The sequence below is a fragment of the Styela clava genome, chromosome 2, assembly GCF_964204865.1.
Source record: "Styela clava chromosome 2, kaStyClav1.hap1.2, whole genome shotgun sequence".
NCBI lineage: Eukaryota > Metazoa > Chordata > Ascidiacea > Stolidobranchia > Styelidae > Styela > Styela clava.
In genome coordinates this window covers 7,424,336-7,439,636 of record NC_135251.1, presented here as the reverse complement: position 1 = coordinate 7,439,636, position 15,301 = coordinate 7,424,336, and the positions used below count along the sequence as shown (strand labels likewise).

The following is a 15,301-nucleotide window of genomic DNA, read 5'->3' as shown; positions in this document are numbered from 1 at the left end:
CATCTGAATGAAAAATTCACATTTTTGCAGAAATACAAGATAATGTTCAAATGTCTTAGGATACGTTCCATAAAACAAGAAAAAATGTGTGTGTATGAATAAAATTTCATAGAACGAAAATGTTCTTTAGAAAAAATGACCGTTCAGGATTCAGAAAATCACAATTATTGTTTGAATGTGAACATTTTTTCCTTTTTTTCATTTACCCTTATGATTTATTTTAAACTTTTCAGAGAATAATTTGGCATAGGCATTATTTTTGGCTATTCAGATATAAACATTGCAAGTTTGTTGATTTTAAGAATAAATTAACATGAAACAAGCAGCATGGTATCATCCTTCCATATCTAATAAACACAGAGAAAATGTAAAAATATTCAAAATTTGACTTGTCAATACAATCAGAATATCAGTATAAGACAGTACATTCCAGGAAACTAAAGTCCTTGGAAAAAACACTTTGGGCATAACATGGTCTGGCAGGTACACTGACAATAAACAGGATAGAGTCAAACGAAATTGACAACCATAAACTTTTTTCAGGTAAAAGTTCAGAATGACACGGTTCATTACAAATTACGCAATCTGTCAAATATAGACGTAGGTACATTGACAATAAACAGGTGCGAGCTTACAGCCAACCACGTTTGACAAACGGAAACTTATTTTGAAGAACAAATTCCGAACGTTTATTACAAACCACGATATCTGTCAAATGAACATAGACACGTAAGTACACTGACAATAAACAGGTGCAGACTTACTGCCAACCGAGTTTAACAACCAAAAACTTTTCGAGGGACAAGTTCGGAAAGTTAGAATTACATCGTTCATTACGATATCTGTTATTCAATGAGCATAGAGCAACATTTTATCATTGCAGCTCATACCACAAGCTCAAAGATCAGGCTCAAGTTTATTCTCTTGGCCTGTCTGGCTCAATAGGTGGCCTTGAGTCTTTTCTTTTCGGCCACCATAAATGTTTAGAAGTGTAAAATAGATTAGAAAGATGCATCATAACAGGAATTGTCTCCTTATTACGCATCGGCCAAGGATTTTGAATATTCGGTTTATCCAGTGCTTTATCTGCAATATCAAGATTGTCCAACTTTTCACGCACTAAAGATTCTAAATTTTCGTGAGCAGAATATTTTGGATCATCTCTTGGTATTGGGATAGTGTCTTCATACTTTACTTTTTCTTGTGGGTGATAAAGTACTATAGTGTTTCTGTCTTTTGTTATTGCGACTCTGGGGGCTCCCGGATCTGCAAAATGGTCATCATCATCAATATTTGACGTTTCTGATAAACTTGGGCTTGTAATGCCTCTTGTAATTCTAGTTAAGCTACGAAACAACAGTTTATCAATCTTTCTCAGCAGCATTGCTCAATACAACAATCCCCTTTCTGTTTCAGGAATTAAAAGATGTGTTGATTCCTATATCTGATTATCGTAAATTGTACAATAATGGAGAAAGAGTGATTTATTTTTTCGTCAACCGAAATAAAATAACAGTCATCGTAATAATAAAAATAATAACAAGTAATAAATTAGTTCGGTATAGACAGGAGGGAGTGATACGACCAGACCGTCATCGAAGCCAACTCACCATGCAGCCATGATTATCTGAATGTGACAGGCAAATAGCTAATATAATAAAACAACAAAAAAGACAGAATACCAAGAAAAGTTCAAAATTAATTCTGATATAATATTTCTTCGGATTCGAACCTGCGAACCAACGAAGGGTAATCATAGATGCAGTGGCGAGCGTATTCCTAATGCTTAGCACGATGCGCCACACCGCCGAGCCGATTTTGGAATTACAAAACACTAACGGCAAATAACAGAATAACCATAACAATCACTATGCAATCAACCTGAATTGGTACAGGTAGGCCTACCGGTACCGTACGAGTACGTTATCCTAATCCTGTTCGGTGATCGGACGGGACACCATGGTCCGCCAAACGATTAAGCTGTCTTATCATAGTATCTGCTTCCTGTCTCAGGAATACCACTATCGGTACTGTATACGGTACCGTACTTTCACTTCCCCAAAGTAAATTGAGTTATTTATATCTGCAATGTGTAATAACATACCGGTACCGTACGCGATATAAATTATTTGAATTCGTTCAGTGTAATTACAGAATTATCTGTGAATCCCAGTCCAGCTGCCTCAATGTGGAAACCCTCTTGGAATCTCTTGGAATTTCGAAAACCAAAGTCACATACACAAATAAAAATGATTTACTTTAACATTCCTCTACCTAATTTTATTCTTTCATTTTGTGAATATCATTGTAAATTCTAGAATGTTCTACCTCAATACTGCAATACGAAATTGTGAATCTTGAACATAATAACTTGAAGGGGGTTGTGGACTTTGATGACCGCCTGGTCGTATCACTGCCTCCCGTCTATACAAAACTAATTTTTTACTTGTTATTATTTTTAATTATCACGGTGACTGTTATTTTATTTTGGGTAACGAAAAAATAAATCTTTCTTGCTCCCAAGTTCATCTACTGACCTGCTCATCACGTGGCGCTGTCAAGTGGTTCTTGTATTTTTATGTTCGCACTCGGTGGTTGGCGCAACGCTAATAGGAAATCGAATTCCCAACGGTTTGATAAACTTTGGTGAACGTCGCAAGGGTAACCTTTGGAGCTACGATAAGGGGATTGAGTGCCCCTGCAGGGAGAACGACCCTCGCCGAAAACTGACTTTTTCAACAATAACTCAGGCCGAAAATGGGTCTTACTTTTTCCCACAGACAAAAACCATCAGCCTTGCCGACCGTATTCCAATTTGCCAATGAAACCTAATGTTTATGGTAGTTGAAAATTTTCTCGCTCTGTTATCCGAAAATATGCAGCAAATAAACGACGCGCCGATGCGTGTAGTATAAAGTCATTTTATAATTTTACCAATGACTTTGTCATACATTTTCGTTCTCCCTTTTTTATTTTCATTTAGTGAGCTGTCGCAACAAGGACACGGTGTGGCCCATCGTGCTAAACGTTGGGAATACGCTTGCCACCACACCCTTTTATTACTCTGCGTGGGTTCGAAGGTTCGAATCCCATGCGGTGATAGTTATGTGCAGGAGGATTGCAGAACTCTTCGCCCTCATAGGGTGGTTCACGTAACCGCTGGTCGGTTACAGCTTCCTCCACCATCAAGTCCATGCTTCCGGAAACAAATAACTAACTAACCCAATACCCGGCATGGATGAGACGATGAGCCGGACGAGAGGCCGTGGTTTGCCATAAGAATAAGCCGTCTTATCGAATAAGTAAATAAAAGAGTATAGAATACACGATACATTCGAGTAATATATATCTAGTATAATAAGTATAATTATATTTTGATTTTCCCGCAAAATAATCATACACAAAACACAAACAATGAACACACAGAAGATTGGGGAAATCGGATAAACTGGCAAAACCTTTAAAAAGGTTTAATACATCTAATTATACATGCGCCAGTTTACCCACATTCAACACACAAACATATATTCAAAATAAAAAAGACAAAGACACGAACGAGTATCGTTCGGACGTCAAACTTGTGTAACATAAACACTCGGTGGGTGCAAATTAATAAATACCCTTTGATATGATAGAATGCTGGCTATGGTATGTGTATCACAACAGTGCTTTCCCACAAAAATATGGAATAAAAAACACTCGTTGACGTAAAATGGTGATGCTGTAGTTCAATTTTTATTGCAAAAATAATATAGTGACAAAAAATGTTACTAAAAAACAAGCTTTGTAAATAGATTGAATGTTTCATAGCAGTCTATACACAAACATGCGATGCGCAACTGACTAAAAAACTTATTTCTCTAGAAATCCAGTTGTGGAAAAAATACGCTTACTTTACGCAAAGTTGGGCTCATGTTGGTAACTTAGAAGAAAATCATTCTCTGATTTTATGTCGAGCTGAATAACCAGATGTCATCTTTTGAGTTATTGAATTAGTGAACTGAGTACTTGAATCATTCTGTTAATTAAGCACATTTTAATATGTGAAACAGTATAGTTCATACCGACTCGCGACAACCGCGGAATGGGTTTTAGAATACGTCAATCTACCGTTTATGGTAGTTAAAAATTAGTTCATAACATTTATCGGCGCTCCCGTAAGTATGTGTACCAAGATGGCGCACAACCTGATAACCAATAGGTACACATATCATTTTCAGATTGTGCGCCATCTTGGTACACATTCTACAGGAGCACCCAATTATCTCTATATCAAGACTGCCACACCCGACGCCCGACAGGTTGTTTACTCTGTGTTCCACGCTATAAATAAGTTTGTGAGCAGGCTTTACGAAATGAAGGCGGCGAGGAATCCAGCAATCCTCTCGCAAATGATCATCCCCGCATGGGATTCCAACTTGCGATCCCACGAAGGGTAATCAGAGATGCGGTGGCGAGCGTATTCCTAACGCTTAGCACGACGCGCCATACCGCCGAGCTCCATCGTTCGATCCGGCTATCTGCTTCTAATTTTCGGTTCTCATTATCACGCCTGTATCAAGTATTGAGCTTTGACCAATGTTTAGTTTATTTATTTATCGCACAACTGCACATTTTGTTCGACAAACTCGAAAGATCTGTGCGATGGCCTAAGAAAATTATAGGAATGAATTCGCAACCGAAATTTCCGAATTAATTCAATTCTCTATATCAGCATTTCCCAAACTTTTTTGGCCATGGAACACTTACGCTTTTTATCTCGCCTCGCGGAACACCAAAAAATAAAAGTGTAAAACTGATAAAGAAAAATGGTGCAGCGGTTCCCAAATGATGCGTCGTGGCGAGTTGCCAAATTCACCTTGGAAACTAACAGAATTGCTTTAGATAACTAAAATATGATTGAATATTTTACATATTGCATTTATTAAAATAGTTTCATAAATGCTGTGTGTAGGAATCAATACATACATTTACCTTTCTATGTCGTTAACTTACTATGATGTAGTATTTGCCGCTAATGTTACGTAACAATGGACATAGAGATAGTTGCTGCAATTTCGCGAGTTGCAGTTTATTTATTTGCTGGCGACCAATTTAGTCGTAATGTTGATATCTTTTCCAGAGAACACTCGTAAGACGCTCGGAACACAGTTTGGGAAACGCTGCTCTATATTATCTTTAGTGTCGGCTTTGATCGTTCCTATCACTGCTGTAATATAAAAAGTGAGTAATATCTTTGGTACCGGCACCGGGATTCGTTGTCTCGGTTTGTATCTTTCTATCATGTCTATGTTATTTTTGCGTGAAATAGGGCTTCTGAAATGTCGTCACTGCGTATCCGTTCTGATAAAATTGACTTAATTGCATTTCTAAATATATAAATAAATTTTTCCGTTCGGAAATCATGGAAAATGTTACTTCATGAAGTACTTATATTGATGTTTTGAAATTTACAAAACGGCCCACTGAAACGTTGTCGAAAATTACGCGACATTGGCGCACATGATGCTCATTTAATAAAAATTACAACAACAGCATAGCTACTATAAATAAATAGGACACCATAAAAAAATATAACACTATATTTTGACTTTGTCTGTTAACGAATGGTGTGTATATAGATATGATTTACTTATTTATCCAAAGGGCGATAAGACCACTTACCGTAAATGCTCGTTTTACCGCCCGATATTGATTAAGAGCCCGTTTGAATAGCCGCCCGTGTGAACAGAACATAAAAATAAATAAGGGCCGGTGCTTGAATACCCGCCCGACGTAACAGCTGATTTTTCAGTGGTAGAGAACCATAGGAAATAAGGAGCGCTTTTGTCACAGCCCTGTTGAATTTTTAATTTTTTTTTGAAAATTGAAAAAGTAGCCGATAACGCGTACGATTGCCTTTTGCAAAAATTGCCGAATGTTTTCATCGATGTGATGTGTTATTTGGGCCGTAATCGCCTTTAAGTTGACGTTTATTGTCTCTGATTCACAAATTTGTACCACGATAACGATGACAATTATTTTATTTTGTTACTCGTACGGAATTGTGCATCCGATGAGACTTATTATACGTTCATCGGCGGCGAGATTCTAAAGACAAATTAATGAATAAATGCACGACCTAAATTGTTCGATTGAAAAGCGGCAGTATAAAATACAGAAAATAAAACCGTAAACAAGTGTTGTTGAGGCCCGCGACAGTCTAAAAACGCTTTTCTAGGCATTGAAAATCGCAAAATTTCTTCTGCGTACGGCACACATTATGTTCGCTCCGCGTTTAGTTAGAACTTATCGTCACTAGAATCGAAACACGGTGAATTGTGAGCGGGATTTACCTTGTTATCCATTACTTTTACTGGAATTGCCGTCGAAAATGTTCGTGTTAACATTAAACAAGGTTGAGAACGCGACTTTTGCCGGTTTGTGATGATGTATAAGATAATTAATCTATAAAGTACATTCGAACAAAATTTATTGTACTAAAATAAAATTTATCCGTGAGATTTTAAAGCAGAATTACGGATTTTTCGGAACGTTTTATCCTTAAAAATAATCGGAGTGGCAGCATTGCGATTGAAACGAGTCAGTGTTATAAGTACATCTCAAATTTGTGGAATTTGCAAAAAAGAAAAAATACGGATCAAAACAATATATAATCGGCAGTTTACCACACATTTTTATGTCCGCGGAATGCCGTGGTCTTTTAGAGTGGCTCTCGTTTTGTCGACCCAACCACAGTTTAAATTGATGACAATTAAATTAATGAAGCAAAACATTTTAAATATGCCCGTACCGGTCATGAATTGATTACTATGCACAACAGAAAATTCATTTTTCGTTGAGAAGTCGGCTCTTTTAACAAGTGGTGTTACCGCGGCAACTGTTTGACGTGGATTTCGAGGCGGTGAAGGCGGGTGAATATGTATTTTTATTTACTGATACAACCTTCTTTATATGTATTTCCATTGTATAAAGTAAAATTGTACTATACGGATTTTAAACAGATATTAAGATTTTTCTATCGGCTATAACAAGTTCGCAAGATTGCAAAAATACGTATCAAAATTAAATACATCAGGCAGCTTATCTCATATATTTATATCCACAGATCGCCGTGGTATTTTAGAGAAATAATGTTTTTATTTTGACGTAAGAAGTCGCAACCGCTAGTTACGTTGGACACAATTAAATTAATATATAAGGACATTTTAGGATTTCATAGTTGTCATGGATTGAATAATTTAAGCAACAGAAAAACCATTATACGCTGAAAAGGCGGCTCTTTTAACGAGCACGTAATCGCCGTGACTGTTACACACGTTACGATTTTTAAATTTTGATTACGTAACACCATGGTTCTCAAACTGGCGTTGCAAAACTTTTCTTCTTTTGCGGATTTGTACCTGCGGTGCGTAGAAAAAGTCAAAATTTTCGTTATTCTCGTTTAAATCATACTTAAAACTGGAAATAACAATATATTAAGTATTGTAACGATCGAAAATAACAAGAGCCCGTGCTTGAATAAGGGCCGGTTTGAATGAGGGCCCGGTTAGTGAGTTGGTTGAAAAAAATATGGGCCCGGGCTACAAAACGAGCAAATACGGTAAGTGCTTGGACGCCTAGAGATGCGTTATTTTTAGGTAATATTAAGGTACCTTTTGGCCCATGAAGTCATCAATATGAAGTTTATTTTAGATTCAAAAATATTTTTCAGATACAGATTCGAAAATTAAATAATTTGCCATTGACCGGAATTAGGAATTTTACTTGTTAAATATATAAACGCTGGTTTTATTTTAAAAAGTACACTTTCTTTTTGAATGTGCCCAGGGCCTTTCTGTATGTGCCCCACAAGTGGGGTACAGTGGGACACTTGACAAACGTTTTCTAAAGCATTTTAGTGAAAATACGAGGTGCGGCTAAAATGTAACGGGACTGACGTCACAGATTGCGCAACACGATTAACCATCGATAATCAACACTTTTGCAGTGTGGCGTAATATGTGTTCTTTGTTTAACAGCTGTTTTGACACAATATCGCAACTATTTTTGCTTTTCAGGATCCATAAGTGAATGTGATAAATTTCTTGCTGTGCGAGGTCTGATTGAGTTTTTTGGCGATATGGGGTTCAATTAAAGAATGACGACTGAGCAAAGAATTAACATTAAATTTTGTGGCAAAGTGGTTGAGGCAAAGAGTAGGACACCGGGTGACACGGGATTCAAATAGGAGAAAGTATAAAGGGCGAGGCGAGTTTCGAGATATGGAAATATGAAGCGATGGCACCAAGTGGGTCATTAGGGAGGCAAAGGCTGGGTTAGGATTAGAACATTGTGCAGGCGAAAAAATACGCGATTAAGAATCTATATAAGCCTCGAACTGTGCAGGTAGGTTAAGCTGAACACTATAATAGGCACCACACGAGAGGCGCTGTTCGTACAAATGATTTTAGTGTGATCGACTATCTATGGTAGTTTTTTAAATTTTTATTTTCATCTATCTATATGCAACGTTGAATAGTGCTAACGTTCTGGAACATCGGTTCTGAAACAAGTGCCCGCACAATTTTTCTAAGGGGCGTGAAGCTAATTATAAATAAAATAATCTTTGTTAGATTTGATCTTGCCCGCCTTATTTGTTTTTAGAAGTTTTCATTATTTACGTCCATCCACGTATTTTCAACGTGTTTTTTGAATAAAACATATTTTTGCCTAACTATAGGTTATTTGTAGCCTATTGTTAGCTAGTTATTTTTGAGGAGGGGGGGGGGGGCGAGATTTGACGAATTCTAAAAAGTGGGCGCGACTTGAAAAGTTTCAAATGCCTATAGCAATTTCTAATTAATGAGAACACCATCTTCACCCTTAAGCCCGAATCCCCCGAGCGATGAGTACCAAAAAAAAGCAAATGCCTACAATAATTGAATTGGTGCATCGTGCGGATAGGTGAAATATGTGATCAGTAGGGTTGGGAATGGTTAACCGGTTTCAGATGATTAACGGTTACGATTTATTTTAACCGTTAACTGACATATCAGGTACAAATCATCTTCATACAGGACAATACTCAATAATTGTGAAAAATAATGGAAGTACCAAGATTGCTGATTATGGAAATTTGACAATGATGAATTCAGAATCAGATTTCGGTCGATCCCGAAATATATTGTTCACGATTTCATTGCAAAATCGGACATTCAATGTCATAAAACAAGTGCGCAGTTGATGCCGTTTTTATTTATATGATATATATCTCGAAGTAAAATTTGCACATCGAACACTGATAATTTGCCACCTAAATGATGTTTAACAACGGAATCAGGTTTTCTAAAATACTTCCACACGCCCGAACCACGTTGCCTATCTATTGCAGCAGAGCAATCATGAAACTATCTCGATTCGTGAATAATTTTAATAAGCGATACCGGGATAAGAACACGCGAAATTGCTTTATAAGCATTGTGACGTAACAAGCTGATATTATAAATTATTACGTGAAACGTCACGCGGCGGTTAACCGGTTAATTTTACCCGGTTAAGGGTTAAAGTGTTTCTCCTGAAATTCCCGGCCCTGGTGATTGGATCTAATACGCACGATACAATGAGATGCACAACGTTAAACAGCGCTAATTTTACGGAGAGATCGGGTTTGGAATGCTTTGTGCCTTAACGCTAGGGTTACCATATTTTTGTGACTTCAAAGCGGGACGCCTCTAAAGGCCAAGATTTTCCGATTTTACAACATAGGCCTACATTTAGAGCCATCTGGATTCATTGACCATATTGTCATCGAGAGTCATGCGCATATTCTCTATCTAAATATCGGTTTCAGTTTGAAAAATAGAAAGGAATTGACGTTGACGAATCAAAATAATTCGAATTTAGATTTTTTTTATATTACAGCAAAAGGATGAAAGAATATTAAAATATCCGGCCGTTTTCAAGAATTGAAAATTTACTTATTAGCCCAATCACACTTTTCTGTAGATAACACCTCCTTCAAAAAGACGTTATTCAATATAAAAATCAGAGCAGGACAAATCAGTATTTACATGTGATAATAGCTTTCCCTGTCTGCTGACCAACAACCCTCTTGACGTACAGATCTTACACATAACAAATTCTAACAATGTTTGCCGAAAACAACAAAACAAACAATATCACGCATTCTCCTTCAGTAAGTAGGCGACCAGTACGCTACACAGTAACGGTTGTGCTAATTGGTAATGTTCCTGTATTATGCTGGCTGAACGCCAAAGCGGGACTTTTTGCTGACCGGCCGGGACAGGACGTTATAAAATGGGACTGTCCCGTCTAAAACGGGACGTATGGTAAGCCTACTTAAAGCAATTCCTAATATTGTATGCGCCCCGCACACAAAATAGGGACGATAATTGTATCCTCGCTATAATTCCAAAATAACGCTAGTCTAGTTAGATTTGTCAATGAGTTTTATTTACATGTACGGCCCGGCGGTGTGGCTCAACGGGCTAAGCGTTAGGAATACGCTCTCCACCGCACCTCTAATTACTCTGCGTGGGTTCGCATCCCATGCAAGGATGGTTATGTGCGAGAGGATTGCTGGACTCCTCGCCGTCGTTTGGTGGTTCACGTAACCGCTGGTCGGTTACGGCTTCCTCCACCACCAAGTCCATGCTTATGAAAACAAACAATACAGTAAAACTAATCCCATACCCGACTTGGAATGGTAACCGGACGAGAGGCCGTGGTTCGCCATATGGATAAGCCGTCTTATCGGCTTTCCTCTCCCCCGGAATAAATATGTAAAATCCTATCCTACTTGACCAGCGGCGGCTGCGTCAACCACCGTACGCGAAGTCCAGTGATCTTCTCGCACATAATTATCCTCCACAGGATTCGAACCTGCGAACCCATGCAGAGTAATCAGAGTTTTCAATTTTGAGTATTCTTCGCTAAATTGCGACTGGAGTCAATTCAATGACAGAGTTTTCAATTTTGGGTATTCTTCGCTAAATTTGTGACTGGAGTCAATTCAATGACGAAGCAAAGTTCCCAAACAGTGCCACATACAAACACTATTTAAACATTTTCTTTATTGTTTCATAAATAAATTGTTCTCCCACCAACACCACAACTGCATTTTCGAAATTGTTTATCATCGTTAAAACCCAATAGTGCTGAATCAGCAGAAACTAGACTAAGTGAAAGCCCCATTTATATTTAAAAGAGAAGAAGTATTTAAAGAAGTCCATTAGAAGTTAGTGTCAAGTACGTTTTCTCAGTAGCCACAACACAACAGGGGCCAAAAATGGAAACAGATGCTTTACTTTAGTAACCATGCAAGAATTTCCGATATAAATATAACCCTATTTATAGGAAAAACAACAGATGTATCCAGAACAGTGTTCCCTCTAAGGTGTGCACGCGCACACAACTTTCAGAGGCTGCGCACACGCATAGATTTACTGCGCACAGACGTATTTCGATGCAATGTAACAATGTGCTCGGTTAGCAGGTTGAGAAAGTTTGTTGTTGGCCCACTTATTACCCGGTTAGAACGCCAAAATTTCTTCATTGGTTTTTGCACAAATATTAGTCATTTCCAAAAAAGTGCGCACACACCAAAATTTCTGCGCACACATACTACGAAAAATAAAGGTAACATTGATCCAGAATGTGCAAAACTAGAATATCCATAACTTTTTTGATCTACAAATAAAATTAAACATTTGAATCAGAATTGAGATTGTAACATGGGATTTTCATGTATAATTGCTCTTACAAAAAAGGTATCCTAGGACAAGAGCACAGCCAGCCCAAAATTTGAGAGCAAATTTTTTATTTTGCATAATGACACTCACGGCTGCCTTTTGTTCCGAACAAAGCCAGATAAATGTAGCCACTGATATCTATTGAAGAATCACTTTACAGACATACTCCGCTGTTGAAGTTATCCAAGGCATATTAGCGTACATTTTCATCTATCTCGATTCATTTGGTGAAAGGATTATTAATAGCAAACCAGGAATTGTCCAGTTTTCAGTGAATCGTTCAAAAATAGAGCAAAATGGTGATGGAAAATATTGTAGGAATTTATGTCTTCCTGCAAATGCCGCAAAATAGCTTTGAAAAAAATGTTCAAATTTTTATGAAGGGGGGGCTAAGCCCTCCTGGCTACGCCTAAGTCCCAGGACACACAGGTCGGGTATATTAAGGTTAACAGATTAGCCAAGAAAAAACGAGAATAACTTGAGAAAGGAAATGACAAGTCAAACATTGTAATAAAATCCTTTTTTTTTTATAATTCACGAACACAATAAAAACGCGTCACAATATCAGAAGGAGTTGTAAAATGGCAGAGTATGAATATTATGACAATTACTAATGTATTTTGTTTATTTATATGGTGAATGAATTACTCTATCATCACAATTAGAAATCTCACTTCTTTTGCATACAATATGTTTGCTACCAGGTATAATCATGTCATGCTCTGATGAAGTTTTTCTGAATAGAAATTCAAAATGTCAGCAAATTATATCGTTTTAGTATACACTGGTTGTGCTTTATTTATCTTCGACATGTTTTATCTTGGTTAAGCAAATGAAATAGGTGAAATATACAGCCTAATTAATTTAAATCACATAATAGGAGATATCTTTTTATTTATTCACTCAGAGCAGCCATCCTAAGAAGTGAATTTCTACCGTTGAGTTGCAAGTAAAAACCAGATATAAATGTATCGTTTTGAATGAGATTTAAGAAAAATGTATTTAACCACTGAACTGGGAGCATTCAAGTCATATCTGTCAGATGAATTCTAGATCTATTTGTTACAATAAGTTATAAGTAAATTGAGAAAAGTTCGTAAGAAATTGACTTCCAGTTTTGTTATTTTGGGGTCAGAAAACGCTATTGGCATAAAAATTACATCGAAGCTCCCTAAAGAAAAATAAAGGAAATTAGGGGAATGTAGAGTATGTGAGCATTTGCAATAGATAATGGGAACCATCAGCCTCTTAAAAGAGGAAAAAACAATAATTTATTATCACATTTTTCTATCCCATGGCTAATGGTGACTTTTCCCGCGATATCAAAATCATGGTGCAATAAAATATTTTGAAACTTCCTCTACATAATTCTGTGGATACCCATGATGAAACCCCAGAAGAACATCAAATATATTTGTGCTATGAAAAATTCAAATCAGTGTTCGTCAGTATTTTAAACCATGTTCATCAGGAACAGTATTCTTCTTAATGATATAAAATGATACGTCTGATAGTGCTTATTTGAACTCCTTTATCATAACTCTGTAGAAATTTCCATAACTGAACAAGGAGTCAAAATTAAAACCCATAGCAGATAATAATAAGATTTTTACTGAAATAAGAAGTAGTTACAGGCTACAGCATGCGAGCATCTGCAAATATAGGCGAAAAAAAAAAAAACGATTTTTGATTAACATGTAGTAATTGATTTTGTTGCAGTACTTTTCCGAAAGCTATGAATTCTATATATTGTCCAATATTGCATATTCAATCTCCCTTGTCATAATTCTGAGTAAATCCATAAAATGTCCAAAAATGTTTACATATAAATGTGCCATGAAAAATTCAAATCTATGCTCATCTACGAGTTTTTAAAACGTGTTCAATAGTTTTCATCTATGCACAGAAAAACATAATATAATTACGCAATCGAAAATTAAGTTCAGCGTTCGGCTACGAATTTTAACCAATTTTATAGTTGAAGAAATGAACTAGGAGTCCAAATTAAAACTCATGTCAGATAGTAATAAGACTTTCACTGAAACTAAGAAAATGTACAGTATGCGAGAATCTGCAAACAAAGATAGGTCATCAACACGGTGAAACAAATAAAGGATAAAATAACAACTGAAAAGAGAAACGATTTTTGATTAGCATGTCGTTATGGTTTTGTAGCAGTACTATTCCAAAAGATATCAAAGTCCAATGGTACATCATTAATCTCCCTTGCCATATTTCTAAGAAAAATGTCGATGAATTCTCCTACAACAAACCAGAGAGGATTATTAATAAACACAATTGTGCTATAAAAAATTCAAATCTGTTCTCGGCTACGAGTTTTTAAAACATGTTCAATGGTTTTTATTTATGTACAAACGGCTTCAAATTTGGTCGCTTCATTTTAAATATCCTTCAATTCTTCAGGTAGGGGACTCTTTGGATGTTTCGATTCAAAATGTTGCTTAAATGTCTTCGGATCTGGCATCTGTGACTGTAAAAAAATAGATATTTTTGAATTTAATACAGCACTTATTCCTGTGGTTCCTGAGAAAAACGATTTTTTCCTAAAGTAATAATAAGAAGAATAACAACAACAACATAATAACATCTTCGTGCCCAACAATCGGATCGGGGCAGGCCAGACTACATGGTTTGTAACTGTGGAAAAATAGATATTTATAATTAAGCTTGTATTTCTGCCTTTCTCTCAGAACAAGGCACTATACAAGCAGCCACTGACTGGTAAAGTGTAAGAACCGAGACCTTTCCGTTTCAACATTCCGTACCCAAAGATGAGGGGAATTGTTTGAAAGCTGTGAAAACACATTTTATAAAAAAAGAGACAGTGGTTTGCAATATAATTATAAAAAGCACCAACTTAAAACGAAATAGCCTATTATAGCAGAAAAAACAATCTTAACCCACTGAAAATTTCATAGCAAGTTCAAAGAAAATTGGGAAAAGCAATATTTTCATAACGATAAGAGAAGTAATAACAACAACATCATCATAACAAAATGATGCTTAGGTCCACTTCATGTCCAATATTCGGAAAAGGAGCGATAAACCAGAAGAAGCGATAAACCAGTCATGGTTATCGAGCAGTGTCGCCTATGAGGGAGTGAGTCAAACATTAAATCATGCTGAGAAGACAAGTCAAGCATAAAAACTAACAAAAGCCGGACTTTGAGACACATTTAAGCAACCCGATATCCTGGTGTCACTCTAGTTAACTGAAGAAGACTCATCCAGATGCGACAGGCCGGAGTAACCATGGCAACTGCGGATCCTCCGGAAGAAATATGAACATCTCAATCATTACAGATTTGAATTATATCTTACCTTACAAACAGGACATTGATGAATAAGTGCAGCCTTTGCAGCAGCTTTCTGGCTGCAACCTTTCCCTTTCGCCATTTTATCCTTCTTTTGCTGATTTTTTTGTTGAGACTGAATCTTTTGATGACCACGCGCCATCTTGAATTTTTCTGCTCAGTTTATTTTTATATTTAATCAACAACAAGACAGTTTTTGTTACTTATAGTTAA

At 36.7% G+C, this 15,301-nt stretch overlaps 2 protein-coding genes across 2 annotated transcripts; both read right to left on the bottom strand.

Annotated features, from left to right (window-relative positions):
• Window positions 1–2: 2 nt before the first annotated feature.
• On the bottom strand, window positions 3–2,464 carry LOC120336619 (large ribosomal subunit protein mL42-like). The gene has a single exon (XM_039404343.2). It carries the CDS (start codon window positions 1,382–1,384, stop codon window positions 917–919), a length of 468 nt encoding a protein of 155 aa, XP_039260277.2. The 5' UTR covers window positions 1,385–2,464; the 3' UTR covers window positions 3–916.
• A 9,661-nt stretch (window positions 2,465–12,125) lies between these two features.
• On the bottom strand, window positions 12,126–15,301 carry LOC120336625 (zinc finger protein 706-like). Its single transcript, XM_039404348.2, has 2 exons — window positions 15,096–15,301; window positions 12,126–14,244 (listed from the first exon to the last, which is right to left on the bottom strand). The coding sequence occupies exons 1-2, from the start codon at window positions 15,228–15,230 to the stop codon at window positions 14,155–14,157; spliced, it is 225 nt and encodes a 74-aa protein (XP_039260282.1). The 5' UTR covers window positions 15,231–15,301; the 3' UTR covers window positions 12,126–14,154.

Excerpts from the sequence above, each read along its gene's own strand:
- LOC120336619 (XM_039404343.2), bottom strand. The coding sequence starts at position 1,384 with ATGCTGCTGAGAAAGATTGATAAACTGTTGTTTCGTAGCTTAACTAGA.
- LOC120336625 (XM_039404348.2), bottom strand. The coding sequence starts at position 15,230 with ATGGCGCGTGGTCATCAAAAGATTCAGTCTCAACAAAAAAATCAGCAA. Across the intron at positions 14,245-15,095 it reads ATCAATGTCCTGTTTGTAAG|TCACAGATGCCAGATCCGAA; the intron begins GTAAGATATAAT and ends ATTTTTTTACAG.